Here is a 27,471-nt window from a genome sequence, read left to right on the forward strand (position 1 = left end):
GGCACGTTTTAAATCTCAGGCAGGCAGAACGCTTTCCTGCTTCAGACCGACTGAATGGCAGGCAGCCGGAGCTTAGGGCGGTGTCAGTAACCGTGGAACTCCTTCCGTCCCGGTCAGCAAGATTCAGCCCTGCCGTTTACTCCCGGGCTCCGGGAGTGCGGGGCTCGGCCCGTAGCAGCAGGACTTGGCAGCTTCGGTTCGGGTAACTGAGCTCGGCGGAGCGGCCTGCTTTTGTTCCGTGCTCGTACCGCGACGTCGCCCCGCTGCGGGGCTGGTAGGAGGAGCGCCTGCCGACACGCGCTTTGCTGCCGGCAGAAGCCGCGCCGCTCCCTTCCCGCAGGGCTGCGCAGTCCCGGGCTCCGCCGAGCTCCGGCCGCCGCTGCTCCCCAGCTCGGGGCGGACACGCGCCGCTTGGTGCCCGCGGTCGGGGCGGCGCCGCTGCGGCGGCTCGTGCGCAGTGCGGCCGCTGGGGTGGAAGGCCGGGCCGGGGCTCGGGAGCTCCCCCGGGCAGGGCAAAGGTCCGCGCGGCTCCTGGCGGTGTGGGAGCGCGGGGCCGGCTCGGCGGGCTGTTGGTTGCGACCGATATTGCTCGCGGTGCCACAGCGCGGCTCACCTCTTCCAGCCTCTTTCCCTCAGAGACGCGATGGCTGCTGGAGACTGCCACCAGCCGCAGGCGGCCACCAAGCCGGCGTTTGGCGAGGAGGAGGTGCCCGAGCTGGTGGACACGGTGTTTGGATTAAAGGTGCTGTGGGTCAGGCCCCTGCCCAGCTATGACGATCAGAACTTCCACGTGAAGGTCTCAAGTGGAGGTGAGGCCGAAGGGGCCGAGGAGTACGTCCTCAAAATCACCAACTCAGCAGACAGCCAGCAGCCCGCCCTCATCGAGGCGCAGACCCAGGCCATGATGTTCCTCAGCACCCACGGCTTCCCCTCGGCTACACCGCGGCTCACGAAGGATGGCAGCATCATGTCCCTGCAGGCGGGAGGTGAGCAGCCCCAGGACCACACTGACACCTGCTGCCACCACGCCTGGCAGTAACTGAGCGCCTCGTCACAGTGCGGGTGTCTGCATGGCTTCTGGATCCTTCTCTCTTGTGCTGGTACAAACAGTGGTGTGACTCTGGGCACCTACAAGAAGGGAGCGAGCCCAAGCAAGCTGCAGAAGGCGGGTGGATTTCCCAGGCCCTGCAGCTTTTGCCTAACTTAGTCCTTGCAGCTCTGGCACTTCCGATAGATCCTAATCCGTTGCACACCTCCCTTTCAGCTTCTGAGCTAGAATTTCTCAGCTGAAGTAACTGTGGGGTGCACAGGTGCTGTGCTGAAAATGCCAGAGCTGAGCTCTACCAAATGCACTGCGTAGTGCAGAGAAACACGCAGAGGTGCTGGACCTCGAGCAGAGTAAGAACAGCAGTGTCCTGCAGTGAGCACCTGTATGGGGGTGAGCCTGAGCTACAGTGCGGGATGGCTCGCTGCTAATTGTGCTAGTGGGAAGATGGTTGTTTCAGTAAGAACTACAGGTATAGGGAAGGATGGGTTATTCTGCAGCTGCTTTTTATGTTAAATTGCCCTGGGAGGTTTTCTGGGTCTGTTCATTCAAAGCTGCTGTAGGTTGGTAATTTAGATGTAGCACTGGTTGTAGTCGTGACACGATTGCACAGGAGTCTCCAAAACTGAAGTGAATTTGGCTATGAAAAGCAGAACCTTGGGCTGCAATGTAGCTGTTGGGGGATGGATGCATGTCAGGTTACTGCCTCTTAAAGTCCAAACTTCACATGCCAGCAGCCAAGCAAACGAAGGAGAGGAATAATTAACCCTGAAAACAATTAATTAGGGTTAATTCCAAGCACAAGGACCAGGTGTCTGGCACAGCCTGCAGGTGTGGTGAGGTTTGCAGGTCTTTGTATCGTGTTTTGGTAAATCAGATCTTTGAGTGAGATCGGTTTTATCAGCCACATCTGAGAGTGAAGAAACCGATCTGCCTCTTGCATTGAGTAATGCTCAGTAGGGTACGCCAAAGTGACTGACTGTATCTCTGCTTGTCAGGTAGTGGAACTGGAAACAAAAAGTACGTGGTCAGGCTGCTGACGTACCTGCCGGGCACTCCTGTGGCTAAAATTGCTGCGCCTACTCAGCTTCTGTATGACATTGGTAAGCTAGCTGCCAGTCTGGATAAAGCTCTCACAGAGGTGAGTGTTGGCTGTTCTGGCCTCGCAGATTTCGTTCACATTTCATTTCTCTGCTCTGTTTCTTACCGTTCTCTGTCAGCCTTCCTGATTTTAAAACGGAAGGTGGTGATTTCAGAGCTTAACTTCTGGATGCCACCTTCCATGCTAAAACCTTGCCCTGAGTAACCTGACTAACCTGACTGCTCACTGCTTATGGCAGCATCTCAGTGATCCTTTTGCAGTGCATTTTGGTACCACAATAAGGGAGACAGCGTGAATTTCTGCCAGTCTTTTATTTTGAGCTCATTCTGACCCGCTCTGCTCCTCCTGGCCATTCAAACAGTGCCCATTCCTGCAGCAGTAGCAGTCATTTCTGTAATGCCGGCTGTGTGCATGGAGAGATGTGTGACGCTTCTTAGTTCCACTGCCTTCAGTCCAATGATCTTAACGCACAGGAGGTTATTTCTTTACTCTGTAATTATACAGGGTAATAAAACTGATAAATCATCCAGTAATTAAGTTTGATACATAAAAGAATTCTTGCCTTATTTACGGCCTTTCATTAACCTTTTCTTTTTGTGTTCTGGCTGCTGGTTTCAGACCGTTATGAAGTGTGAATTGCTGGCTTTACTAACCACATTCTGAAATTACAGTGGCGTTTTTCCATCAGGAAAGATAATTTACTATTGCCTTTTCATAGTCTGCTCACGCACTGATGACATAATTAAGATAATTTATATAGGCCAGCTAGTCTCAGAAGATGCCTGTGACTTGTGCTGCCAAGGAGGATTTAGTAGACAAGAAAGCAAATTTTGATGGAAAAGGCTCTTAAGCCATTAATAGATGGATTATCGTGTACCAAGATTGGCCATCTGAGAGGGAGAATCCTACAGTCATTACTGTCAGAACTTCTCCATGTCACTGACACCAAAACTAAAGCTAAGCTATTGCATTTTCTGATGGCACATGGGAATGTACAGCCTCTTTTCTATCCAGTCAGTTTGCTTTGTCAGCTCGACAGCAAAGCACTGTGCCCTGTTCTTTTGTGCACAACATATCACTGCACCGCTTCCTCTTTCTGCTGTCTTTTTTTTTGCTTGGATGAGTCTCACATCTTGTAGTGGAAATAAGGGGCTGTTGATGACTTTACAGCAAGAAAGGCTCATCTCAATTGTTGAGATCTCTGCCTTACTGCCTTTCCCACATCTGGTATCCCCTGTATAGTTCTGTGCTCATTTGGGCAGGGAAAACTGCCGTGTTTGCTCACCAGATGGCAGCCCGCCTACCAGTGTGCTCTTCCATACAGCATCAGGGATCCTCTGCTGTGATTTCTGTTTTGGGCTTGGTGTTGTTCCTTACTTAACTATGAGTTCCAGTTTGAACTATCATTTAGCTATCTTTAAGTAACAGCCTTAATTCTAAACCTGAGCTTCTCTTTAAGGGGAGCCAGCTGCTGATGGGAAGCGAGAAGCACACATGGGGCTGTTTGGGGTCTCTGTGTGCTGTATGGATGTTTGAGAGACTAGATATTTTCATCAGAACAAAGCTCCATCCAGCAGCTCTGCCAAGCATTTTTGTCTTAATGACATTGTATGATTCTCTGGCTCGACTCTTTAAACGCACAGAGTGCATCTGTGGCAGTTTCTGTCTCTTCTGCTCCAACAGCTTTTATAGCACCAGCTGCAGAATCCAGCTGTGCGACTGCAGCCTTGGCAGGGCCTTCATGCAGCAGCATCTCTGTCACACTGCAGGAAATCACCATCGATCTGAAGCGTTTTGGAGACAGAGGGTTTAGGATAATCTATACTGGAAGAACGGAGAAAAAACCATTCAGGTTTTATGTAGCTATTGATAGGCTTGCCTGTCTTATTGTTCACTGGAACAGGTTGCCCAAGGAGGCTGTGGATGCCCCATCCCTGCAGGCATTCAAGGCCAGACTGGATGTGGCTCTGGGCAGCCTGGGCTGCTGGTTGGTGACCCTGCACACAGCAGGGGGTTGAACCAGATGGTCGTTGTGGTCCTTTTCAACCCAGGCCACTCTGTGATTCCATGATGAAATAATCCTTCGGGTTCTACTTTTACTTGTCGGGATGAGGTACAGATTTAACTCATGGCCTGTTTTGTTCTGTTCCTGGAGAAGTTCCACCATCCATCTGTAGGCAGCCTGCATCGAGGTCAGTTCATCTGGAACCTGGCAAACGTCCCTCTTCTGGATCAGTACATGGGCGCCTTGGGCCAGAACAAGCACCGAGCTGTTGTGGAATGGGTGGTCCAGCAGTTCAAAGACAAAGTCACACCCAAGATAAGCAGCTTTCGAGCTTGTGAGTGTTTTATTCTCAATCACGTCGCAGTTTGTTCCAGGAAATCGGGTTCGCAGACAAGGAAACGGACTCACCGAGGCCGCCGGCTGAGTTCTAAAGCCGTTTCTCGCTCTCCCGCCTTTAGGTATCAACCACGGGGACCTCAACGACCACAACATCCTGGTGCTTCCCGGTTCTCCGCACGGGGCGGCCCCGCGGTACCGCGTGTCGGGCGTGCTGGACTTCAGCGACATGAGCTACGGCTGCTACGTGTTCGAGGCGGCCATCGCCATCATGTACATGATGATAGAGAGCAACCAGCCGCTCCACGTGGGCGGGCACGTCCTGGCGGGCTTCGAGAGCGTGCTGCCGCTGACGGCCGGGGAGCGGGCGGCGCTCTTCCTGCTCGTGTGCGCCCGCTTCGCGCAGTCGCTCGTCATGGCGGCACACACGGCGCTGCTGTACCCGGAGAACCAGGAGTACCTCATGGTCACGGCCAGGACGGGCTGGAAGCACCTGACGGACATGTGCGCGCTGGGCCGGGAGGCGGTGGAGGAGCTGTGGTTTGAGACGGCCGCGCTGTACTCGCCCAGCGAGACCGCCCCGTGAGGCGGGGCTGCAATAAAGGTGATGGCGGCGCTGCGATAAAGATGGCGGCGCTGCGATAAAGATGGCGGAGCGCGGCGCTCCTTCCGCGCGGCGGCGCCAGAGAGCGCTACGGCCGAGACCGGCGAGGTCACGTGGTAGGGGCGCGCGCCGGAGCACCGCCCCGGGCCGGGTCACGCACCGCGCAGGCGCGGCGGCCATTTCCGACGCCTTGGTGCAGGTGCTGAGGAGCCCGTAGCGCCCGGTTGTAACCGCCGGCCGCGCCTCAGCGCCCCTTCGGCACATCGCGCGTTCCCCGGCCCGCTGTGAGAGAGGTGCGAGGGAGGGAGGGAGAGGGTGGAAGGCGAGAGGGAGTGAGAACGGGGAACGAGGGGCGGGCGGTGAGGCCTTCGTCCCGCCTTCGCCTCTGTGGGGATGACTCCGCACTCCGGGCCCGGAGCGCCCCGTGCTGAAGTTGGGGATCGGGCGGGTTCCTGTGGGCTGGGGGCCGTGTGGGGACGCCCCGCCTAACGTTCACGCGCTGTGCTGTTTTGCAGGCCCGCTCCCCCGCCGCTCCGCACCATGGTGAGTGGGCGCGCCGCGAGGGCCGCGGGTGGGGGGGCGGCGGGCAGGGCGGTACCGAGCTGCCCCTCAGCGCGGGGCTGTGCCGGGAGACTCGGAGCTCTGCTCCCCTTGGGATGCTCCGTGCTGGCGGACGGTGACGGGCCTTAACGAGCTGTTGCTTCTTGCAGTCTCGAAGATACGACTCCAGAACCACCATATTTTCTCCAGAAGGTACTGTTTTACTTTGTGCTTCTAATTAAACCGGCTGCCTTCCGTTCCGCCTCTCAGACGTAACGCTGTTCATCCCGGGGCCGGTTGGTTGGTGGCAGTGTGCGTCCGTCCCCGCGTGAGATGCACAGACCATATTCACCTGTCAGAATAGCCCTGTGTGCACACCAGAGCCACACAGTGAGGACTTTCCAGTCCTCATCTAATCCAGGCATTGGTGTGATCACACCCTATTCGCACCTGTGTATTTGCACCAAATTCCCCTGCTCAGAGAGAGATCCTTCATAAGTCACCGCCCTTCACCTTTCCTTGGAGTGTGGATGGATTTTGTTACTGTTCTGTTAGTGCTGCTGTGATTTGTTACACTTACAAGTCATGTTTTCTGTCTTAAGAGACAACCTGTCCAGTATAAATGATTCAGTTTTTTTTAAAGCCCATTTTGACTCTTCCACAGTGCATCTACTCTTTAGACTGTAGTTTTTCTTCTCCCCACTAATTACACCCATGATTACCTTATCAAATTACTGTACTTTTCTGTTTCCGTACTTGTTTCTAAAAGCTCATTTGCTGGCCTCAGCCTGAGGAATGAGTCCTAAACTGCAAAATGGGCATCTGTGTAACTCTTATAAATTCACCTTTCCTCATATATGGTCTCATTCAGTGCTGCCTTATCAGCGTTGCAATGTAACTTGTTTTCTAGGCCGCTTGTACCAGGTGGAATATGCCATGGAGGCAATTGGGCACGCAGGTACTTGCTTGGGCATCCTGGCCAACGACGGCGTTCTGCTGGCTGCAGAGAGGCGCAACATTCACAAGCTCCTCGATGAAGTTTTCTTCTCAGAAAAAATCTACAAACTGAACGAGTAAGTTGCACTGATGGCTGGCTGGCTGCTGGTGCTACCCGTGCCCAAGTACTGTTGTTACTCAAGCATTTTAGCACTGAAGCTGGATTTGTTTTGTTTGGAGGGTCTGTATGAGGTTTATGCCGTGTTCCAGACATCTCTGACTGTTTTGTTATTTGCTTCAGTGATTCTTCCGAAGAAGCATCATGTTTTTTATTTCCAAAGGGAACTTTCTAGATGCAATAACCTGTTGTTACTTACCCATGAAGGGTAACGTTATTGCATCACTATTAAACTGGGAGTTCTTGGTTTACAGAATAACAAGAGGAAGGAAATAGAGAATACACAAATCCAAGCACTGTATCAGCTCAGCGTTCCCTTTTAAGTCTCTGTTTTTCTGTTGTGATTCAGAGACTGAAACAAATTGGATAAAAGCTGCTTTGGCTTCCTTTGCTGCAGTTGTAGCAGAGATGCTTCTCTCACTGCTCTGACCTTCTTAGCTTCAGTGTTGCTCTATCTTGCCTGTAGGGGAGGTGGAGTTTCAGCCTTGCTGTAAGGTTCATTATGAAACACAAGTAGTAGGTTTTCATCTGTCAGCCTCCCATGCTGTATTATCCTGAAAGCAGCTGGAGCTGGATTTTCAAGGAGGTGATATAAAAAGTGTGCTGGAGTGGCTGCCTAGGCCAGCTGTTCTGGGGAATTGCTAAGGTAAAAACTCAGTTATGGGCTGTGTACTGAAAGCTCTGTGGCAATATGAGAATTGGCAAAGATCTGCTAAATTAAGAGCTAATAAAACAATTACAACAAAGATGAATTTTCAGCTAAGGCAGTTACTTTTCTAATGGCTGGTATCACTAAGTTATGTTCGTATGAATGCAGTCAGCAGATTGCACTGAAGGTCTGTATGGGTTCTGATGTGGTCAGTGGGTGGCCTCTGTGCGGGTCCTGCCGTATAGCCAGTGCCTCTTGTGAGCGTCAGCACTGTTAATCATTTTACTATGGTCCTGAGATGCATGCCAACGATGTGCTGACCTGCTCATTTCCTGCTGTCTGCCTCTGCTCTTGCAATATGGTTATGTCAGACTTAGGATGTACTCTAGAAGCAGGATCAGTCTGTTCTACCTGGCAGCTGTGCAGTTTTGATCATAGAAGCCCAGCAGTAGGCATTCTGTTTGAAGTCCTGTATGAAGATGTGACTATTTCTTGGAGACTGGTAGGAATCCATATGTTCCTTTTGCAGGGATATGGCTTGCAGCGTTGCAGGAATAACTTCAGATGCCAATGTTCTAACAAATGAGCTGAGATTGATTGCACAGAGGTAGGTTGGCTGGTAGTTATGGGGGTTTGCTTAATTCCGAGTTGGATTCAGTCTATGTATTAAATCAGTACACACTTAGAACAAGTATATATATGTTTTTTAAAGCTTCTATTTCATTGTATCTTAGGAACTTGCTTTGTTGTTAAATGTGGTAGCAGGATACTGTCAACATGAGATTTTGAGAACCCTTATCTTTTGTGCTGTAGGTATTTGTTACAGTATCAAGAGCCCATTCCTTGTGAGCAGTTGGTAACTGCGCTGTGTGATATCAAGCAGGCTTATACGCAGTTTGGAGGTAAGGAAGTGCATGAGCCATAGTGTTGTTAAGTGTCTGGAGAAAGATTCTACTAGATAATTTGAAGCATCCAAGTCTCTGAAGGGTTTAATAGTATTCAGTAACAAGTTCCACTGAGGAAAAAAAATGGCTAAACTTAAGTCAGTCGTAGTTAGAAACTTTTGGTTTGCTACTGAAATACTTCTTAGCCTCTGAGGAACTGGTAGCTGAGGCTCAGGCCCATTGCTTATAATGCTTTGAGTGCTCTAGGGTTTGGTGAATGCCTTCAGAAGGAGGCAGGGTATCAGTAATGTAACGCTTGAAAAAAAACAGTATTTCTGTGGGTTAAATAACATATTAGGAAATGATGTTGTACGGAGTGTTCCTCAGTAAATGAATGGGTGGTTCTGGTATCTTGTATATGAGCATTGTGTGAAAGAATGACCTTTTAATATACTTGTGTTTGATTGATTCCTATAAGTTAAATGCTTGAATAAGCACTACATAGTTTAAATGCTGAGGTTTGATTTGAAGTCCTGAAATGATGAATTCCAATTTTTGGAGACAGAGATAAGCTGGGGTTAAATGAAAGAAATCTCTGCTCGTTCCCCCTGCCCCCCACCCCCCTTCACTTACAAAGAAATGCCGTACTGCTTATCTCAAGTAACAGAAGTGCAGAACAGCCTGTTAAATCCTGGTTCACAGGAATGGATTTGACAAAGGAAATCAAAGGAAGTAATTGTCACTCGTGACTGATCTTGTTCCTAATTTTAGGTCCCTAATGGCTTTCTTTCCAACAGGAAAACGTCCTTTTGGTGTTTCATTACTGTATATTGGTTGGGATAAGCATTATGGATTTCAGCTCTACCAAAGTGATCCCAGTGGAAATTATGGAGGATGGAAAGCTACGTGCATTGGCAATAACAGTGCTGTAAGTTCTTTTCGCTTTTCTCTCTCAAAAAGTAAAGCAAACCAAAACCACGTAAATTGCACTGTAATCATTAAACCGAGTTGTTGATTATGAGCGCAGAGCAGAAATGGATAACTGTAGAAACACCGCTCCTTGTGTTTTGATATTATCTGGCAAAAAACTTTGATTGCCCAATGATACCTTATAGATTTCTGTGGGATTTGTAGGCATCTGTGTCAATGCTGAAACAAGACTACAAGGAAGGCGAAATGACCTTAAAGACTGCGCTTGCATTAGCCATTAAGGTTCTAAATAAGACCATGGATGTCAGCAAACTTTCTGCAGAGAAAGGTAAGCAGTTCTCTAATACTGGATGCCTTATAAAAATACATATCTATTAAAAATAGAGAGAATGCTGTGAATTTATATACTTTGGCTACCATTTATTGGATTGTAGTGCTCACATAAGAAAATATTATTGACGATCCAATTTTTGATGGTCCTCATTAACTTTGCTAAGTGACATGCAGTGGAGGATCAGGTGAGGATGACCTTCTTTGGTCAGCTCCAGGTTCCCGACCATGGTTCGGCCAGGCCTCAGTGCAGCAGCAGAAGTGGTTCCATGCCTGGTAGAAGAACCACTTCTTCAGGTGTGAAGGAACTGGTGCACGCTGCTGCAGAAGAGGACTGCTGCCACCTGGCTTGCCAATCAGGCTGTTTTTTAGATGGAGGCAGGACAAAAACCCTCTGCTTCATTGTCAGGCATAACAACTCGACCTTTCTGATGATTATCTTTCATAAGGACGGTATGTAATGCCACTGTCTGTTCCCTGTGTTTCAGTTGAAATTGCAACGCTGACGAGAGAGAATGGAAAAACAGTAATAAGGGTTCTGAAGCAAAAGGAGGTGGAACAGTTGATAAAACAGCATGAGGAGGAAGAGGCAAAAGCTGAACGTGAAAAGAAGGAAAAAGAGCAAAAAGAGAAGGATAAATAGAACTGAAGTCGAGTGTTCTGAAAATAGCATAGGACCTGCTTCAGTTAAAGGTAATCTGGTTTTCTGTTTTGTAGAGGCCTACAAATATGCCGTGGGAGAACACAGAATTACTTTTGCTGAACCAGGTCCTTAATCATCATCGAGATAATTAGTTTTCTGTTCCTTATATTGACCAGTAATTGCTTTAATTCTTGAACACCCATTCTTTCATCTTCTATTTTTTATTGTGGAATAAAATTTAAGAAGAATAATGAGGAGTGTCTTCATTTCCTTGGTAATACCTGGCTATGTGCTGTCGTGAGGGAACTGCTGGCTTTAAAGCATAAGAAGATGGTATATGGCAGTTGGTAGGCTGTGTGTGTGAGCTGCAAGGCAGGAGGGCACTGTTTCAAGTGGTGCAGGGGGCTTCAAAGTCTGGAATAGCAGTTGTGGTCATTTCATGAATACCAAAACAGAATGGGCTGGCATGCCAAGTTTTAGTGTTGGCCAGCTTCCTTCTGTAGCAGGCCGTATCAAACTGGTGGTCATGCAAGCAGTAGCGTGTTAATCACACCCTGTGGCAATTGTATTCTGTTTGGCATAACCTTGAATGAGTGCCTGTTCTGTAAGAAATCAATCACGCAGTGCGAGCAGTGTGCACACAGACTAGGAGGATATTTTGCAAAGGCCACATTAAAATGATGCACTGTCTTGTCTGGATGCAAAGAGTTAAAGAAAACAGTGTGCAGCTGTAAAGCCACACTGATTATTCTCCATTTGATCCTGATTTATATTCTGTAGCTTAGTGTCACTTGCTCTTCCCCAAAGAATTCAGTTCCCTTGTCTGTCAAACAACAGTGGAAAGCAAAGGAGCGAACCACATGAGAAATCATAGTGTGTGTACATGAATTAGAAATCAGAATCATTTTTGTTTGGTTTGTCTCTATGCTGATTGCAAAATAAAGATGAAAAAGGCGACATAAAGTTTGCAGAAGAAACGTGAGCAAGTGACCGAGAATTCTTTTATGCTTTTAAAGTTGTATTCAAAAAAAAGCTGACTTGATTAACGTTCTTAATTGAGAGGCCCTATCTGCTGTAATTAAACTGGGGGGTGATGATTCAGCCTCACTACTGTCTGGATTTAGTGGGAATGTGTATAAGCCTTTTGCCTTTCACTGTGAAAGATATCAGATGCTTGCAGGATTTAATATGAGGAATTAATAAGGAACCAGAGTGAATCCATGCTGCGTATCCTATTTTTAACCAACCCCAGACATTTTTGGCTGGTAACACGAATATCATCAGCATCAGTCTCAACAAAACCCATTTTATTTATTTATTTTTTTATCTCATTGCTCAAAGATTCGGTGTTGAGAGCAGAGGAAGGAATCTGGATTCAGGTGTCTGTGCTACAGCTTGTGTGGATGTACTGCATTCATGTTGGCAGCAGCAGTATGTGTAGTGAGGTAAGGGCGATGTGGTTCTGTGCAGCCACAGGACCTGCTTACTAATGTTCTAAGTCTCAGCGCGGAGCAATTGTTTGAATTGCTTTAGCCTTTTGTAATTAGGACTTTGTCAGCATTCAAGCTTTGTAGCTAATGAGGTTAGACTGAGTTCATTTACATGACCTTCCCTTCCAGCCCTAACCTGGGAATGGTAGTGTAAAAAGACCTGAATAGTTGCAGCCAACATGCAGTAAGATGTAATCTCCATAGCAAAGGACTGTGCTAATACCTCAAGCTCCATTTCTACGTAGAGAATTCAGCACACGGTCTTCTTATATTGCATTTAAGGTATCAAAGAATACCAGCACGCATCTAAGTCAGGGTTCATCACTGTGTAAATCACACAAGGAGTCTCAGTGTAGTAGCAGAAGTGTTACTAAGTTGTACTAAGTTGTGTACATGTGTATAAGTCATAAGGCCAGAAGGTTAATTCTGGTGATGCATTTGAGTTATCTTTGCTAATCAGTATGATTTTCCTCTTTTAATTTTTTAATGTATATGTTATTTTGGGTGTGCTTGGTGGTGCTAGCATGCAGTTTACCATGTACTACATTAGGATTTCAAGTACTTGGCTATTGCCATGGAGTAGATGTTATTTTGAGACCAGAGCTTCATGTAGTCCCATGGAAGGTGACAGATCTTTCAGGTTAGGTAGAAGTATTGGAATCATTTGCTTGACATGATGTTAGTGAACATAAAGAGTGGAGAGTTCATATCTCACTTGGGTGCGCAGTAGAACTTGCCTTGACAGGTACTCACAAATGGGTTGTGCTATTAAATGGTTGCGTGTTCTGTTATTCTAAGTAGCTTAAGGGGTAATGAAAGTAAAAGTTACCACCCTGTGCACTGAAACACAGAAGGTGACTTTAGAGACAAGTCCCTACTCACCCCAATGTTCTTACATTACGTACTTAAAGGTGATAGAGGCCGTGTTAGGTTTGTCTGCTGCTTCTGTACTGTGATGTTCTGGAGTCACTCACTTATCCTTTCAGTTCACATCTCAAAACTGGGGATAATAGTTCTCTGCTGTGTTGTATGAGTGAATATGCTAAGGGTTGCAGCATGTTTAAATGTAAAGGCTTCAGAGGGCACAGAGCTGTATGTGATGCATTGATAACACATCTAATTGTATGCAAGGCATCCAAGTCCTCAGTGTTAACACACTCAGGTACTCCACACAAAAGAGGAATGTACCTTCAGAACACTGAGGCTGTGGGACTTCTTTAAATGTCTGCTGTGTCCTTCAAGGAAGGCTTCCTATACAGCTTTTGTGCTGTGAAAGTTGTCCTTGTTTTCAGGCTTTAACTGTAGCCATTTCTATTACAGTAAGAAAAGCTGCTGGAATATCTTATCGGGAAGAAGTGAGAGTAGCCTTCAGTGGCTCTATAGCTGCTTCCAGTAGGAGAAAATGCAGCTTCACGGGCATATTTCAGACTTTACAAAGAGAACAGAGCAGTTGGCCGTTTTTATCTGCAATTAATTTGGCCTTTGGTTTTCCAGTTAAAGCGCTCCGCAGTGCCCAGGGAAAACCAATTTGCTGGGGATTCACATACTTCAGTGGAGACCTTCAGCTGTCAGCTCCCGCTGAGAGGGACCCGGGCAGTTCTCCTCTCATTGTTTCAGTCTCACTTAGTGATAAACATTAAGCTTAGCGCAATACTGTCAGTATTTACATTTAGCTCCAAGCACAAATCGCTCCTTGCTCATTAGTCTTTTCCATACTGATAATAATACAGCAAAATCAACGTGTGCCAGATGATCTACATGAAATATTTAGCCAAAGTTTGGGCAGCAGTGGAGACAATTCAATCCTTTTATATCTTCCAGCATCTGTTTTGTCAGGCTGGGACGCAGCTGCAAACAAATTCATGGTTATGTAATAAATCCAGTTAGCTGCATCCTGCACATTTGAGTGGAGGCTGCGTTTAGCTCCGTTAACGTGGCCCTGAAATGCATTGACTGCAATGCTCACATGCTGGCAATAGAAGCCCAGACCTGAAGTGGTAACCTTGGGTCAGGAGCAGCAGGTGCAGCGCAGCGGGGGGGCACTCATCACAGACTGTGTTTGTCATTCCAGTTGAAGCAATGCCTGGTAATTTTTGGAGCACACAGAAAACATCCAAACTGCACTGCAACACAAAGGAATACAACGTTGGTGGGTCGGTTTGTTGGGAAGGTTGCTTGCTTGATTCCTGTGCCATGTTTAGGGCTTTCATTTACTCTCAGATCCTGTGCTGACTGCCATGTGTGCACCGAGCGCTTCACCGTAAGAGCCCCACTCTGGGTGTTTTATGGTGAGGGCCTGCAGTGTGCAGACAGCTTCTGGATGTGAGGAATGAGTGTGCATACTGCAGAGCACTGCGATCGATGCCGTGTGCTGGGAGAACTCCTGTGTAAGCAGCCCTCCTTCTGCAGTACATGTTGCACACGCAGCCTAAGCGTGGCTGCAGGGCAGGCAGACAATAAGAGTTCAGCAGCTGGGAGCGGGGCTGATACTGAATTAACCGTGTTGATTGTTGGACATAAATAGCTGCATGAATGCTTGCAGTTTTGTTGGATGGCACTTTGAGTATCGCTCGTTCCAGGAGCTACAAAGTTGCTGGCCGTTATTCGGGCTGGAGGAGGTCCCTCCTTGTGGGCTCTGCCGCCCTCAGCTCTGGCTCCCATCTCCCGCAGCTTTCCTCTCTGTAGGGGTGTCCTCCATGTCAGCACATCTTGCTTTGTGCCGGCGGTTCCAGCTCTGTGTATTAACATCACACTGATTTACGGGGGAAACAAAAAAAGGTTCTAATATTTCACAGTTGGTGCATTTAAAGTTACCCTTTCTCACCGCTTTTTGGTTACCAGGTATTGAAAACAGGCCTTGTAAGGAGCTCTCGCTCCATACGTTAGCTCCCCGTGGGACGTGCAGTTCTCCTGGGTGGTTTTGTATCTTGCATCAGCTCGTTTGTTTTGTGATTAGAAGTTCCGACCCGTCCTGACTTTGGAACTGCAGTCTGTGCTGCGTGGCGGGGCGCTCAGCCGCCGCCGGCTCGGAGCTCTCCCTCCCTCAGAAGCGTCTCTCCTCCCGCCCGCAGGACCGCACCTCCCGCACGGCCCACAGCCGACACCGCCGACACCCTTCGGGCCCGGCCGGCGGGGCTGCGGGTCACCACCCCGGGCCGCTGCCGTGACAGAGAGGGCGGGCAGCCACGGCGGCCCCCGCCCCCCGCGCCCCTCAGCGGCTCCGTGCGGGGCGTGGCCAGCGCCTCCCGCCGGCAGCGGCGCCCCGTGCCCAGCGCGGGCTGTGAGGCGGCGGGGCCATGGCCGAGCTGCGAGCCGGGCTGCGCCGCGGCCGCCCCCTGCTCCTCCTCGCCTGCTTCTTCGCGCTCGTCCTCGGGAAGCCCGGAGCCGGACCCGCCGCCCGAGCCCCTCAGGCGGGTAAGACGCTCGGCGGGGAGCCGGGAGGGGCGCGGGGGGTACCGCTCCAGCCTGGAGCCGCGGCCCGGCTCTGGGCTGAGGGGGCAGCGGGGCCGAGCGGTCCGGAGGGAGCGCTGGGGGTTCTCCGCGCTATGGAGGGGTGCGAGGCAGCGCGTGAGGCCGGGAAACGAAGCTTGAAGGAGCAAAATCGATGGTCCTTCAAGGAATTATTGATCGGGAATTATTTCAAAGCACTTCACGTGGGTTATGGACACGTTGCTAAAGCTGCTGCCTAAAGGGCTGATAATCCAGGAGACACGGTATGTACGAGCAGAAGGGAAACTGATGGAAGATAAAGTTGGCTTTTTTGAAAGCTCGGAGTTTAAGAAATAGCACGAAGTGCAGCGTAAGGGAAATCAATTGCGTTGGTCTCTTGTTTTTAATTCAGCGTACACAATTGCCATCCATTACTGCTAAATGTGATTGAACAGATGATTCTTGAATGCAGTGTTTGGAAATGCGGTGTTTTCCATCCTAGCAGAAGATGATGAACATCATCCGATGGCAGCAGGAAGCTGCGTGCCTTCCTCTCCCAAAGGAGATCTTGGCATTTAATTGTTTATTCTCCCCCCACGTTTCTCCTCTGTTAGTTTTCTTTGGTGGTTCTTAGACTGCTGACCTCTGTGGTGCATCCCCTCTAGGTTAGGTCTGTATGCGCAGATGGTTTGGCTATGAAGGTTCTGTGTATCTGCTCATCCTTGCACTCCTTGCAGAGTTCAGGGCTTCTACAAAAGGATCCAGAGCACAGATGTTGGGAACAAACCAGTGCTCCAAACAGCGAGAGGCAGCCCATAGGTGACTGTATCTGTTTCCCGATGAACTGCAGGCTGTGCGACACTAAAGCATGCTGCTGTGGTTATAAAACTTGTACCCGCACTCATTCATATGAGCAGTAATTATCCCTTGATGCTGAGCTCTTTGGGGATGGTCTAGTTGTACTTTCCAGTTATCAAGCTGCAAACTTTGAACTTTTAAATTGGAATGTCAGAACTGCTTTCCCTGCTTTCTACATGCAGAGCTCGAGCCTTTGTTCATCCTGGTTAGGGCTAAGCAGTGTTGCAGCTGGAAATCTCTGATAGTTTCATGCCTGCAATACGTCACTTTGTTCTGCTGCGAGAGCGAGCAGAAATGCTCCAAATGAACACCCAGAAATAGATGGAGATACGTACAAGTTCCTGCAACACGGCTCTGTCTCGGTTGTACTCTTCACCTTTGAGATAGCCAGGCATGGTCTGATGAAGCTGAAGACCACGCAGAAACTGTAACTTGTGATCATTTCCAGGAGTGGAGGGATTTGTCCTTAGGTTACGTATGTCTTCTGATGAGCGAAGCAGTGGCAGGGGGTTCTCTCTGTCCTGACCTTTCTTTACGTTTTTCCCCTATATTTTTAAGATCTGTGTAGTTAATGTTGAACGTAATCTTGCTCTACTTTCTCCTGTCTGCTGCAATAGTACTGTGGCTTGCACTTAACGTTGTCACCAGCTCCCAACAGCTTGATGTGCCAGATCTGCTCAGGGAGTTGGAGGACAATCATCAATGCTCGGCATAGGAAATTCAGAGCTCATAGGAAAGATGGGCATTTAAAATCTATATCTCAGGTGACCATGGGATGGTTGTAGAATAAGATACAAACTGGTTTCGCTGCACTTTTAGCGCTTCCTTTGTTATAAATGATGTGAAAGATGCTGAAAATCATTGCCTTAATAAAAGTGCAGGTGCACCCAAGCAGGTCTGCTGTGTTATGCAGCTCCCTGGGCTGCAGGCGAGCTGTTGGGTGTGCTGTAGTTTGTATGTACGCTGCATTAGAACACCAGTAAAGAAGCAAGTTTTAATGATAAAATACACATATATGGCCATGACGATGATCCTTCATAGTGTTCTTTCCCATTGTATATATTGTTATTAAATACATCTGTGCTTGGGATTCTAAATTATGATATTAGACTCGCTGCATCACAAGCACCAAGTAGTGATCCTGTTGTTCCTGTTACTAATGGCATTTCCTGCTTAATTTTTAAGCCATTGTAACCCCATCAAAAGTATGCTCTCACTGCATCTATCAATGCAAAAAGTGGGTGCTCTTGGCATCAAAACGTTTGTCTGGTTGCAGAATTCCGATTGTGGCCACTTTCTGATCTGATTTTTGTGTTCTTTCCTGTACACAAAGTCACCCTGAGGAAGGCTGAGCGGAGAGAGGGTTGGGTGCCAACTGAAGCAAGTGTTGCCTCTGGGATTTAGCACTGCAGAGTGCAGCTACTTGTGGTTTAGGCTGCAGAACTTACTGAGCTCCATATGGCTAAAGCCACACTGGTACAGGCATGCCTAAAACGGCCCTTCAGGAGCTGGAAACCCACTTCTCTGTGAGGCTTGCTCTCCAGTTAATCCTTTCTATAGGTTTTAACTTCTTCCTGCTCTTCCCCAGTGGTGTATCCTCCTCCAAGTGCCTGCTGCCTTGCTGCCAGCTCTATTTCCTCTCTTTTGCTCTCTTCTGTGCCTTTCTTCTGCTGGCCCCCAGTTCATTTTTAATGAGCACTAACACCAATAAACAACGGTTACATGCTTGATAATTTTTACAGCACACAAATACACAATGAAGAGTAATTGAATGCATGCAGTCCGTGCAATGGATGAGCTGCGTGGTCCTATTAAATAACACACAGAAAGATGAAGGGCTTGTTTTATTCTTGCCCATTCTTCAGAGCTTGTTACTGTCTCCAACCTCCTTCTGGATATAAGCTCCTCTTACAGGCCAGTACTCTCCAGCTTATTAGTAAGCAGAAATGCAAGCTAGAAGCATGAAAATGTGTGGATTATTTCCATGACAGGGAAGAAAATAGAGATAATTAATTGAATTATGCTGTTAGTAAATACGGTGACCTCATTAACTCAGTGAGTGTGCTGTAGGTCTGAGTGGGAGGTGTATGGAAACCTTGCTATTAAGCGTGGAAAAGTGGTAAGGGCACACGTGGCTGTTTAGCTCAGCAGAAGAGAAGCTGCATCTGCAGACGGTGTGTACCTGGAGGGTGCTGGGTTGGTGCACGGCAGGTCATCTTACAGGAGCACAGAGACTGTGACAGTGCGACTCTGCCTCTGCATTGCTTCAAGGTCAATTAATGCTCACAAATTGCTCACCAAGTGCGGTAGCGTTGTGACTGTAAAAGGAAAATGGAATCAGTGCTCATACAAAAATTGTGTATTTATGAAACATGAGGCTGGAATGTACACAAAACTATTCATAATTGAGGAAATAAGGATATAGAAACAGAGAAATGAAGTTGTGGCTGCAGGAAGCATTCTCCTAGATATCCGTAATAAGCAGGACTTGGCAAATCTGTGTGCAGTTACAAGAGGGAAGAAGCCCTTGGCTAATGAGGATACACTGAGCTTAAATATCAGTAAGAATTCCTAATAATGGTCCTCCTGCACTGTTCTGCCCAGCAGTGCTGACCCAGGTGGAGGAATTCCCTCGTGGTCAGGCCCTCGCAGCACAGCAGAAGCTGCACCGTGCTGGGTGGGAGGAAAGCAAAAGCTGCGGTGCTGTGTTTGTCTGGGCTGGGTGCAGCCGCAGGCAGGGAGCTTTGGTGCAGTTCTGTTGGCGTCTTCAGTAGCGTTAGCAAGTCTGCCACAAATGGAAGCCCTCAAACCGTTGGTCCAGTTCTGGGGTGGATCACACAAGTTGTGTTAGAATGAGAGCTGACAGGCAAACACCGTGCTACCTGCCCTACCCACAGTGCTGTCATTGTAGGCAGCTCTGGGATGTCAGTCCTCTGCAGTGTCTGATCACCGCGATTCGCTGAATATTTGCGATAACAAGCTTGAAATAGAGATCTCATATATTGCTTTTAATCGCTCCTTCTGCTTCCTTTGTCTTCTTTCATGAGAAAGGTGAACCAGAGTCATTTTTCTGCATACGTTGTTTGCTACTTCATTGACTTCTGTGGCGTGCGCTAAATTCACCTCCTTGCCAAGCAAAATAATATTAATCTTTTAAATCTCTCCTTGCGTGCATGTCTGCCTCTGGTTTTAATCTGTTTATGCCATTCTCTGCTGCTTTCCTGTTTTCGATGCATCTTTTTATAGATGGATACCGTTAGCGAGCACATCATTTCTAGAAAGGTCGTGCCATGGCTTTATGTAATGATGCATTATAAAGAGATATTTGTGAACATCTTTCTTGGCATTACTTTGCCCCTTTGACTGTAATAATGATGAAGTCTTTCTTTTGCAGTAGTTTCAGTCAGTTGTGATGCCATCAGCGAGCAGCAAGCCCCTTCCCTGAAGCAGGTGTTGATGTGTCCTGGGGGTCTGCATGGCCTCTGGGTCACTGTTCTTTTCCAAGCACTCCATTCTCCAGAGGGATGGGAGGAGACATTGAATTTGCTGTCCTTTGTAAACTGTACAAAGACTTTGGCTGTTGTAAGTCATCAGTCAGTTTCCAGGCACTGGAATGGATCCCTGAGCGCTCTGAAGATGAAGTGACTGACTGCATGCTATTACTTAAAAACAAAGGTGCCTTCCTGTCTATAGGAAAAAATGTTCGCTGGTAAACAGATTAGCACGTGTATATAAAATAGAAAAGATGTGGGGAAAAGTGCTTCACAGGTACTGCACAGTTTATGCGTGACGCGTGCACAAACATTAGGAGAAGCAGTGTAGTTGTGAAGATAGTTACATTTCAAAGCAGAAGCTCTGCAGTGTACTGAAGGCCTGTGTGCTGGTTTTTAAAGTACCACTTTGGTTTAGAACAATAGAACTTCAGCTCCTCCTAGGAAAGTTTTAGAGGATTTCCATGGTTGTGTGGCACCTGGTAAGTGACATGAGTTAAATGGCGTGAGTGCAGTTTGCTTTTGTTATTAGTAGTAGTGAAAGTATCTTCGTTTCTTGAGCAGTAGATGTGCTGGTAGTGCTGAGGTGCTGATATAGCCAGGTCATTCGATAACATTCTGACACAGCCTTGGCCGTGCTTCTAAATGGAAGGGGATGAGAAACTTACTACTTACCTAAGCATAGTTGCAGCCGTATGGACACAGATGTACTCTATTTGTTTAAATCACTGTTAATAAGTTGCTTTTATTGTGCAGGTGTATCTGAACCTTCTTATATTGCCAAGAGTGAAGATCGTTTGTTTAAACATTTATTTGAAGACTATCAAAGATGGGTTCGTCCAGTGGAACACCTGAATGATACAATCAAAATCAAGTTTGGTCTTGCAATCTCTCAGCTAGTAGATGTGGTACGTACGGTAAATAAGCTTGTTTATTTTGTTTTACTTCTTTTCCCCCATAACTTATTCTCTTCGCATTCCTCTCATATTGAATCAGTGTTTTTTTCCACTTGGAGTTTTTCCTCCACAGGTTTGTTGTTCCATCTCATTTCCATAGAAGAACAGTGAGAGTGCATGAAATACAGTCACCTGAAAAAAAGGAGGAAAGAGAGTCAGAGAAAAGGGAAAATACTGCTTTTTAAGCAGTTAAATAAACTACGGACATAACTATTAAGTTTTACAAGTTCTCCTAAAAGAGCTTTGCCAAAGACTGGAATGGCTTAGGGGTGTTTTTTACATACAAACTTGCATCAGCTGTAGCTGTTAGTTACCGCGTGCCATGCAGTTTATTATCATTTATTTTAATTAAATGCATTTGATTTTTATAGGATGAGAAGAATCAACTGATGACCACAAACGTCTGGCTGAAACAGGTATGTGTGAAATAGCAGCAAATCCTGAGGTTTCATAACTGCAAATGGAAAACTGGATGCAATTTAGCTGCATATTGGTTTGCTCAGATGCATTAGTTCTAACTAATGTAGTATGTTTACATTACATACATCCCTGGAAATACCCCAAATGATTAATTGTTGTAAAATTCAGTTAAAAGAAGAAATAAAGAAATATGTTTTTAACATGTTCCTTATAAAAAGAAATCTGAGGCTGCGTCGTATGGCTGCTTAATAGACCAAGGTGTGTGTTATCACCATGATGAAAATCACTGCCTCCATTAGACAAGTTTTCTTTCAACAGCTGCTTTGAGAGAAGCATGAAGGGTTTGTGTGTTTGTATGTTTGTTTTAAGCTGTTTCTCTTGTCGGGTGCTTAGTGAATAACTACCACTGAAGTTTTCAATTTCAGAGTTGTATGCACTTGCTATAAAAAGCTGATTTTCCTCATCACAGCATTTGTTTAAAGGCAAGAGAAAGCTACAGTCTTAGTCCCATGCTAAACTTAGTGGCCACTATTAGCCTGGGAAATGCTTCACAAATCATTCTTAATTTAACTTAGAGAAGTGGTTGCAGACTCTTAATTACATTTACTGGCTTACTAAATTATTTTTATTTTGACTATTGTTTTTTTCTGGTTCTTTCCATTCTCTTCTCTCCAAAAACTGTAAGTTCAGGCATTTATTTTCAGGAAAACTTTATTACTACTTAGCAGGAAGAACTTACTGCAGTTAAGTCAACTCAAATGAAGTAAGAACTGACCTGGATGTGTTTACAGTTCTCTCTGATGAAAAATGCAAGTTTCTGAGCATGAGCCCCTCTGGAGCTTTTAGGTCAAATATAAAATACTATATTTATAATGCTTGTGTAAACATGCTCTGAAAAAGGATTTTAATATTATGAGGTCTGTACCGAAATACCATCAGATGGCTCTTATAATAAAAAACAAATGCTGCACAACGTCATTAGTTGTCTGTTCAGCAAATTCAGTCTCGTATGTGAATTTCAGAAGGCTTACAGAAGTGTGATGCATTGGTTTAGTTATTTTTAATTGCTTGTATGTCTGTTTTTATCTGATCCTGTCCTGCTTGAATTAACTCCATCTTTATTATGATTTCTACATCTCTTGCATCTACAGGAATGGATAGATGTGAAATTAAGATGGAACCCCGACGAGTATGCTGGCATAACATCTATTCGTGTCCCATCGGATTCTATTTGGATCCCAGACATTGTGTTATATGACAAGTAAGATTTCCATCTTTTTATACAGAACACCCTTTCCTCTTTCTAATGCTCCTCTCCGACCTGCTTGTAGGAAGCTTCTTGGATGGGCTGTGTATGCACATTTAGTGCCTCCAAATGCACGCTGGTTTTGTTGCTGCATTAAATGCAAGATTTATTTTGCTACTGTGTCTTCTTTAGTCTCTTCAAAATGTTTATTTCCATTTCTACTTGTAAACTGTTATTTAGGAGATTATGTCTTGGGTAGCCTTGGTACAAGATAGTAATATAGAGGCTGTGTGCAGCAGGAAGAGAGTAACTGATTCATGCTGTTGTAACTGATATTTGTCATGGATTTAAAATGAAATGCACTTAGCAGTAAGTTTGTTTTTTTCAAGAATTGATGGACAATAGAGGAAATAAGTTTTGAATGAACCTTTCTGATCAATTCAGGTGCATATGCAACACATCTTACATTTTCTGCCTTGGTGAGGCAAGAGAAGCTGATTATAGTTTCAAGTCTGGAAGTGGAGCATAAGTGGTGTGGTTCTTTTTTTTCCCAATTATGATGACTTCTCCACATTTATGCTGCATTACCGGTAGAAACATCAGGGTTTGTCAGGCTGCTTAAGGTCAGCATTTCTACAATCCCTTGCTTGAATCATCAGGATTGCTGTAAGCTATAGAGATCTTTTAATGGCTTGAAAATGTCCTTTACTTCTGTGAAGGTAATTAACTGTGTGAGATTCTGGTTAAAAAAAAACATCAAACAATCCACAGGAACAAACAACAAAAAACAGCCCCCCAAAAAAACCCAAACCCATAAACCAACAAACAAAAACCCAAACAACCACAAGAACTGAACTGTGAACACAGCACAGTGCAACATGTTGGCAGTGAGAGGGGAGAAGGTAGGAGCAAACAGCTGAAACGACGACAACAAAACATCTCTTCATCATAATTGTATGCACATATCTCTTTTTCTTTCAGTGCAGACGGACGTTTTGAGGGGACATCTACAAAAACTGTGGTAAAATATGACGGCACCATTGCTTGGACTCCACCAGCCAATTATAAAAGTTCTTGCACTATTGATGTAACCTTCTTTCCCTTTGACCTCCAAAACTGCTCTATGAAATTTGGTTCCTGGACATACGATGGCTCCCAGGTTGATATAATCTTAGAAGATTATGATGTTGACAAAAGAGACTTTTTTGATAATGGAGAATGGGAAATAGTGACTGCAACAGGGAGCAAAGGAAATAGAACGGATGGATGCTGCTGGTATCCCTTTGTTACGTATTCGTTTATAATTAGACGTTTACCACTTTTTTACACGCTGTTCCTCATCATTCCTTGTATTGGACTTTCTTTCTTAACTGTCCTCGTCTTCTATCTTCCTTCAAACGAAGGTGAAAAAATTTCCCTTTGCACTTCAGTCCTGGTATCTCTGACTGTTTTTCTTCTTGTCATTGAAGAGATTATTCCATCGTCTTCTAAAGTTATCCCGCTTATAGGAGAATACTTGGTGTTTACTATGATATTTGTGACATTGTCCATCGTGATAACTGTCTTTGCCATCAATATTCATCACCGTTCTTCATCTACACACAATGCTATGGCACCTTGGGTTCGTAAGATATTTCTTCACAAGCTTCCCAAGCTGCTTTGCATGAGAAGTCATGTAGATAGATACTTTGCTCAGAAGGAGGAAAAAGGAAATATGAGTGGATCAGAATCGTCTAGAAACACCTTGGAAGCAGCTCTAGACTCTATCCGATATATCACAAGGCATGTTATGAAGGAAAATGAAGTTCGTGAGGTGGGTGTATTAGTCATATCAAACTCATTTTGTTAAAAGTGGAAATTAAAAAGAACAAGCCAACCGAAATGAAGCGCAACAACAAGGAGTAATGGCCCACTATGTGGTCACATTTAATGTGTGCTAGGAGTTCTAGTCTTTATACTTCACTGGAAGCCATATGATTGGTTCTGCTGGAAAGAAGTACAGGTATGCTCCAATACTGAGATATTGGGTTGGTATAATTCTATTTGTGAATTCTTGAAATGTTAATGCTTTCTTCTAGAAGGCCATGTTGTTGTTAATGAAATATTTTCAGACACGTGGCCGTTACAAGAGCATGTACAGCAGCTGCTACCTGCAGTGCTGCTGAGTGTTGCTTTCATAATGAAAGAAGCAGGTCTTTTTCGTTTTAATGTTGTTCCCACAGGCTACCTGAAAAACACATTTGATTTACAATTCCAGAATAGTTCCTGCTAAGCCTTTTTCTCGCACCTTTCAGTTCTAAATATAGAGCATTTTGAACTCCGTTATTTGTATTAGTTTAAATACAGGTTGTCATCATAGATTAATCATTTTGTGCTGAGATCAGAAATCAACTGGATGACCTCTTGAGTGATCTCTTCTAGCCCCATTAGCATTTCCCTTTGATATCTTGTGATGTAATTTAAAGGATATTTTTCAGTCTGTGCATTTGCACACTGAGCTATCCTTCGTGTGGCTGTTTTTGCTGTGCAGGTAAGATCATTACAAATCAGTTTTTCTTCCTTGCTTTAAACTAGCACCACCTGTAGATAGTTGCTGAGAGGTATGTGCTCCTATGCTAGCCTTGGAGCAAATGAATTCCTCTAATGCAGCTTCTCAGGGCTGTACTCTGATATTACCACAAGGGATCCAGTTTGGATTTTGAATACCTAACTGTACCATTGAAATAGGATTGTTATATATACAATGCAGAGTATACCCATGTATATACAGCTCAAATAGAATAGTTTGCTTAAATATACAGTTTTGAGTAAGCTGTGAGTCGATTCTCTCAATTAAATTACTTTATTTGATTGTATGTGGTACGAGTTGATAGGTATTTTGTTTTTTGGTTGCTGCAGCTCTAAACATCAGAACTGAACATACAGCTGGCTGGGGATTCACTTACATTTTGTTATTTGGCCTCTGGAGAATGCAGGCTTTGATTGCAGAAAGATTTGAGCGCTGGTTGTTGAAAAGAACTTAACTTCACCCAGCTGGTGTTGTTGTAGCCTTGCCTCGCAGGATGCAGGATGCCTGGGAGGTGCAGATAGTTCCAATTGAGATGAAAGTTGCTTTTTTGGCAGAGTTTTAATTTGCTTGCTTGATGATATCTGCTGTACTTGCAAAACTGTGCGTGGATATAAATAATCCTATCAAAAAGGGAAACAGTCTTGAAAGCATTGTGAGTGCTCTACCTGGCGTGTCATTCCATGCACCAGTAACTTCACATTTGTCAGGTGTTGTGTGTAATGCTAGAGCTGCTGTCTGCTGTTAATTGTTTGCAGCCTTAGTATCCAGCTTCTGCCTGGGAGTCCTACTCCATAGTGGGGCTGTGGCATGAATCCTAAATCCACTATGTTATTATACTGCATACTGATTTTCTCTCTATGTAACTGAGGGTGTTCAATGCTCATCAGAGTCAACTGCTTCACTAAAACGTAGCATTTGGACTGCATAGTTTACTGGTCTATGTAGAGAGAGGTGTTTTCTTGCTCAGGGTCATGGTGTGATTTGTTAATGCATGTATATATTAAAAAGGAGGGGGTTATCAAATTGACCTGACTAGGAGGGGGAGGAAAATGTGATTAGTTATTGTAAAGTCTGATGCTGTATTTTCGCCCTCTCTTGCCCATACTGGACAGCTCTTATGTTCTTTGTTTTTTAGGTTGTTGAAGACTGGAAATTTATTGCTCAGGTGCTTGATCGAATGTTCTTATGGGCCTTTCTTCTGGTTTCAATAATTGGATCACTTGTGTTATTTATTCCTGTTATTCATAAATGGGCAAGTATAATAGTACCTGTGCATATAGGCAGTACAAATACATAAGATATTTTTGGGTCTGTCTCCTGCTAACATCATTCTAAAAGAGGTTCATAGTATTAAGTTTCCATGCATGTTCTTTGTAGGCAAGTTTCTGATAGGGAAAAAAAAATAAGTGAAATCCTAAACCTAAAAATGATGATGTTAAAGCATGACATGTAGGACACACGGAAGTCAATTTGCTTAGTGCCAAACTACTTCGAAATCAAGTCAAAATCAAAAACCTTAGCAAGTACTTGCATGTGTATGTTAGAAGCAATGTATACTGACACCTACTAAGAAGTAGGAGGATGGAGGTTGTTTTAATGAAGATCGCAGTAGTCCCATTATTAAGTTGCTGTGGAAAATATCATATTTACTATTACATTTTTCCAGATGCTTGCACAATAGAGTTGCTTATTTCAACTTATTATATTATGCAAATGAGAACTTGTATCTGCACAGTAAATGGAAAACTGTAACAAAGGCATCAATTGAACTTCCTTCCTTTTCGACAGACCAATAAACAGAGCCACGATGTTAGACATTTTCAGTGGGATTTGCTGCTATACTTACACTTTAGTTAATTCTGCTGTACTGATGCGACCACGTGCTATATTGAGCCTTAAAATGCTTACAGGATACGTGAGTATGGCCATCTCTGTGTCAGCTATATCTCATATATGTATATTTATACATCAAGTCAGCTACTATATCTCTAAACTGTATTAATTAAGTGATGGATGTTAATTCTTCAAATAGATTCCAGTGCTGCTATTCTTAAAAGTTTTATTTCTGGCAGAGACTTTAGAAGAGAGGCTTTCTCCTACACTTTAAGTTTTGTCAGGTTCTTTGTTACTTCCTAACACAGCTGTATCCTGCAGGGCTACTGAATGGCTTTTGCACAGGGAAACGATGCCAACTAATCCTTAAGAACATGTTATTTTTTACCAAGTTACAAATGATTCTGGTTGGAAAAGGAGTGATTCTTCCTCTCCAGTTACACAGTTACATCTAGTGTTCCAAATGCAAATTTCTTTCCATAGTCCTCCTTAGCTTTGAATTACTTACTACACTTTACCCTTGTCTGAGAAGGGAGCAAAGCAAGGCTATTAGCCGTGTATCTTTTTAGCTCCCCTCCTGTACCAATAATGTCTGAAGACCGCTTAATTATATCATGGGGTAATTGGCAGCAGGGCCAGCGGAGCTCCAGCCTTTATTCTAGTAAGTAACAACTTTTATAAACGCATGAAGGTCTTTCAGTCATTTCTGTAACAGATCGCGATATCCATGGATGAAAAAGGTATGCTGGAATCCTTGAGGCTTTCGGCTCATCCTCAGGTGTGTCTGAAATGAAAGAACTGGAAATAGACTCAGTAGCACGGTCCTTTACTTATGTAACTCCTTTCTGAATGTGCTGAGATGTAACTAATGATGCTCTGGGTAGCTTTTGTCTCTTGGTCAAAATAAATGAAAGAAAAGCAGAGTTTCCAACAGCTTGATTCTCTTTATTTTTATAAGCGTTACCTCATTTGATACCACTATCAATAAAAAGTTTCC

The 27,471-nt window shown here is 45.3% G+C and overlaps 3 protein-coding genes across 6 annotated transcripts; all 3 read left to right on the forward strand.

Annotated features, from left to right (window-relative positions):
* Positions 1-77: 77 nt before the first annotated feature.
* Positions 78-5,164, forward strand: HYKK (hydroxylysine kinase). Of its 3 annotated transcripts, none has more exons than XM_072345855.1 (5): positions 78-196; positions 623-986; positions 2,044-2,186; positions 4,303-4,486; positions 4,611-5,164. In XM_072345855.1, exons 2-5 carry the CDS (start codon positions 644-646, stop codon positions 5,072-5,074), a joined length of 1,134 nt encoding a protein of 377 aa, XP_072201956.1. In that variant the 5' UTR covers positions 78-196; positions 623-643; the 3' UTR covers positions 5,075-5,164. The 3 variants fall into 3 exon arrangements, with proteins under 3 accessions (XP_072201956.1, XP_072201958.1, XP_072201957.1); XM_072345856.1 differs by lacking the exon at positions 78-196 and adding an exon at positions 444-518 and having other exon boundaries at positions 637-986; XM_072345857.1 differs by lacking the exon at positions 78-196 and having other exon boundaries at positions 414-986; positions 4,306-4,486; positions 4,611-5,161.
* Positions 5,165-5,217: 53 nt separating this feature from the next.
* On the forward strand, positions 5,218-11,234 carry PSMA4 (proteasome 20S subunit alpha 4). Of its 2 annotated transcripts, none has more exons than XM_072345859.1 (9): positions 5,218-5,376; positions 5,608-5,635; positions 5,803-5,845; positions 6,543-6,705; positions 7,925-8,002; positions 8,209-8,297; positions 9,077-9,207; positions 9,414-9,537; positions 10,028-10,422. In XM_072345859.1, the coding sequence occupies exons 2-9, from the start codon at positions 5,633-5,635 to the stop codon at positions 10,180-10,182; spliced, it is 786 nt and encodes a 261-aa protein (XP_072201960.1). In that variant the 5' UTR covers positions 5,218-5,376; positions 5,608-5,632; the 3' UTR covers positions 10,183-10,422. The 2 variants fall into 2 exon arrangements, with proteins under 2 accessions (XP_072201960.1, XP_072201959.1); XM_072345858.1 differs by having other exon boundaries at positions 5,246-5,385; positions 10,028-11,234.
* A 3,697-nt stretch (positions 11,235-14,931) lies between these two features.
* CHRNA5 (cholinergic receptor nicotinic alpha 5 subunit) lies at positions 14,932-27,400 on the forward strand. Its single transcript, XM_072345218.1, has 6 exons — positions 14,932-15,086; positions 20,207-20,358; positions 20,778-20,822; positions 21,978-22,087; positions 23,054-23,885; positions 25,777-27,400. The coding sequence occupies exons 1-6, from the start codon at positions 14,969-14,971 to the stop codon at positions 25,936-25,938; spliced, it is 1,419 nt and encodes a 472-aa protein (XP_072201319.1). The 5' UTR covers positions 14,932-14,968; the 3' UTR covers positions 25,939-27,400.
* Positions 27,401-27,471: the final 71 nt, after the last annotated feature.

This window comes from Excalfactoria chinensis, chromosome 10 (assembly GCF_039878825.1).
Source record: "Excalfactoria chinensis isolate bCotChi1 chromosome 10, bCotChi1.hap2, whole genome shotgun sequence".
Lineage (NCBI taxonomy): Eukaryota > Metazoa > Chordata > Aves > Galliformes > Phasianidae > Excalfactoria > Excalfactoria chinensis.

Coding starts and splice junctions, on each gene's coding strand:
- PSMA4 (XM_072345859.1), top strand. Junction 8,003..8,208: donor CTGAGATTGATTGCACAGAG/GTAGGTTGGCTG, acceptor TTTGTGCTGTAG/GTATTTGTTACAGTATCAAG. Junction 9,208..9,413: donor GCATTGGCAATAACAGTGCT/GTAAGTTCTTTT, acceptor TGGGATTTGTAG/GCATCTGTGTCAATGCTGAA.
- CHRNA5 (XM_072345218.1), top strand. CDS start 14,969: ATGGCCGAGCTGCGAGCCGGGCTGCGCCGCGGCCGCCCCCTGCTCCTC. Junction 20,823..21,977: donor CAAACGTCTGGCTGAAACAG/GTATGTGTGAAA, acceptor TTGCATCTACAG/GAATGGATAGATGTGAAATT. Junction 22,088..23,053: donor GACATTGTGTTATATGACAA/GTAAGATTTCCA, acceptor TTTTTCTTTCAG/TGCAGACGGACGTTTTGAGG.
- HYKK (XM_072345855.1), top strand. CDS start 644: ATGGCTGCTGGAGACTGCCACCAGCCGCAGGCGGCCACCAAGCCGGCG. Junction 987..2,043: donor CATGTCCCTGCAGGCGGGAG/GTGAGCAGCCCC, acceptor TCTGCTTGTCAG/GTAGTGGAACTGGAAACAAA. Junction 2,187..4,302: donor TGGATAAAGCTCTCACAGAG/GTGAGTGTTGGC, acceptor CTGTTCCTGGAG/AAGTTCCACCATCCATCTGT.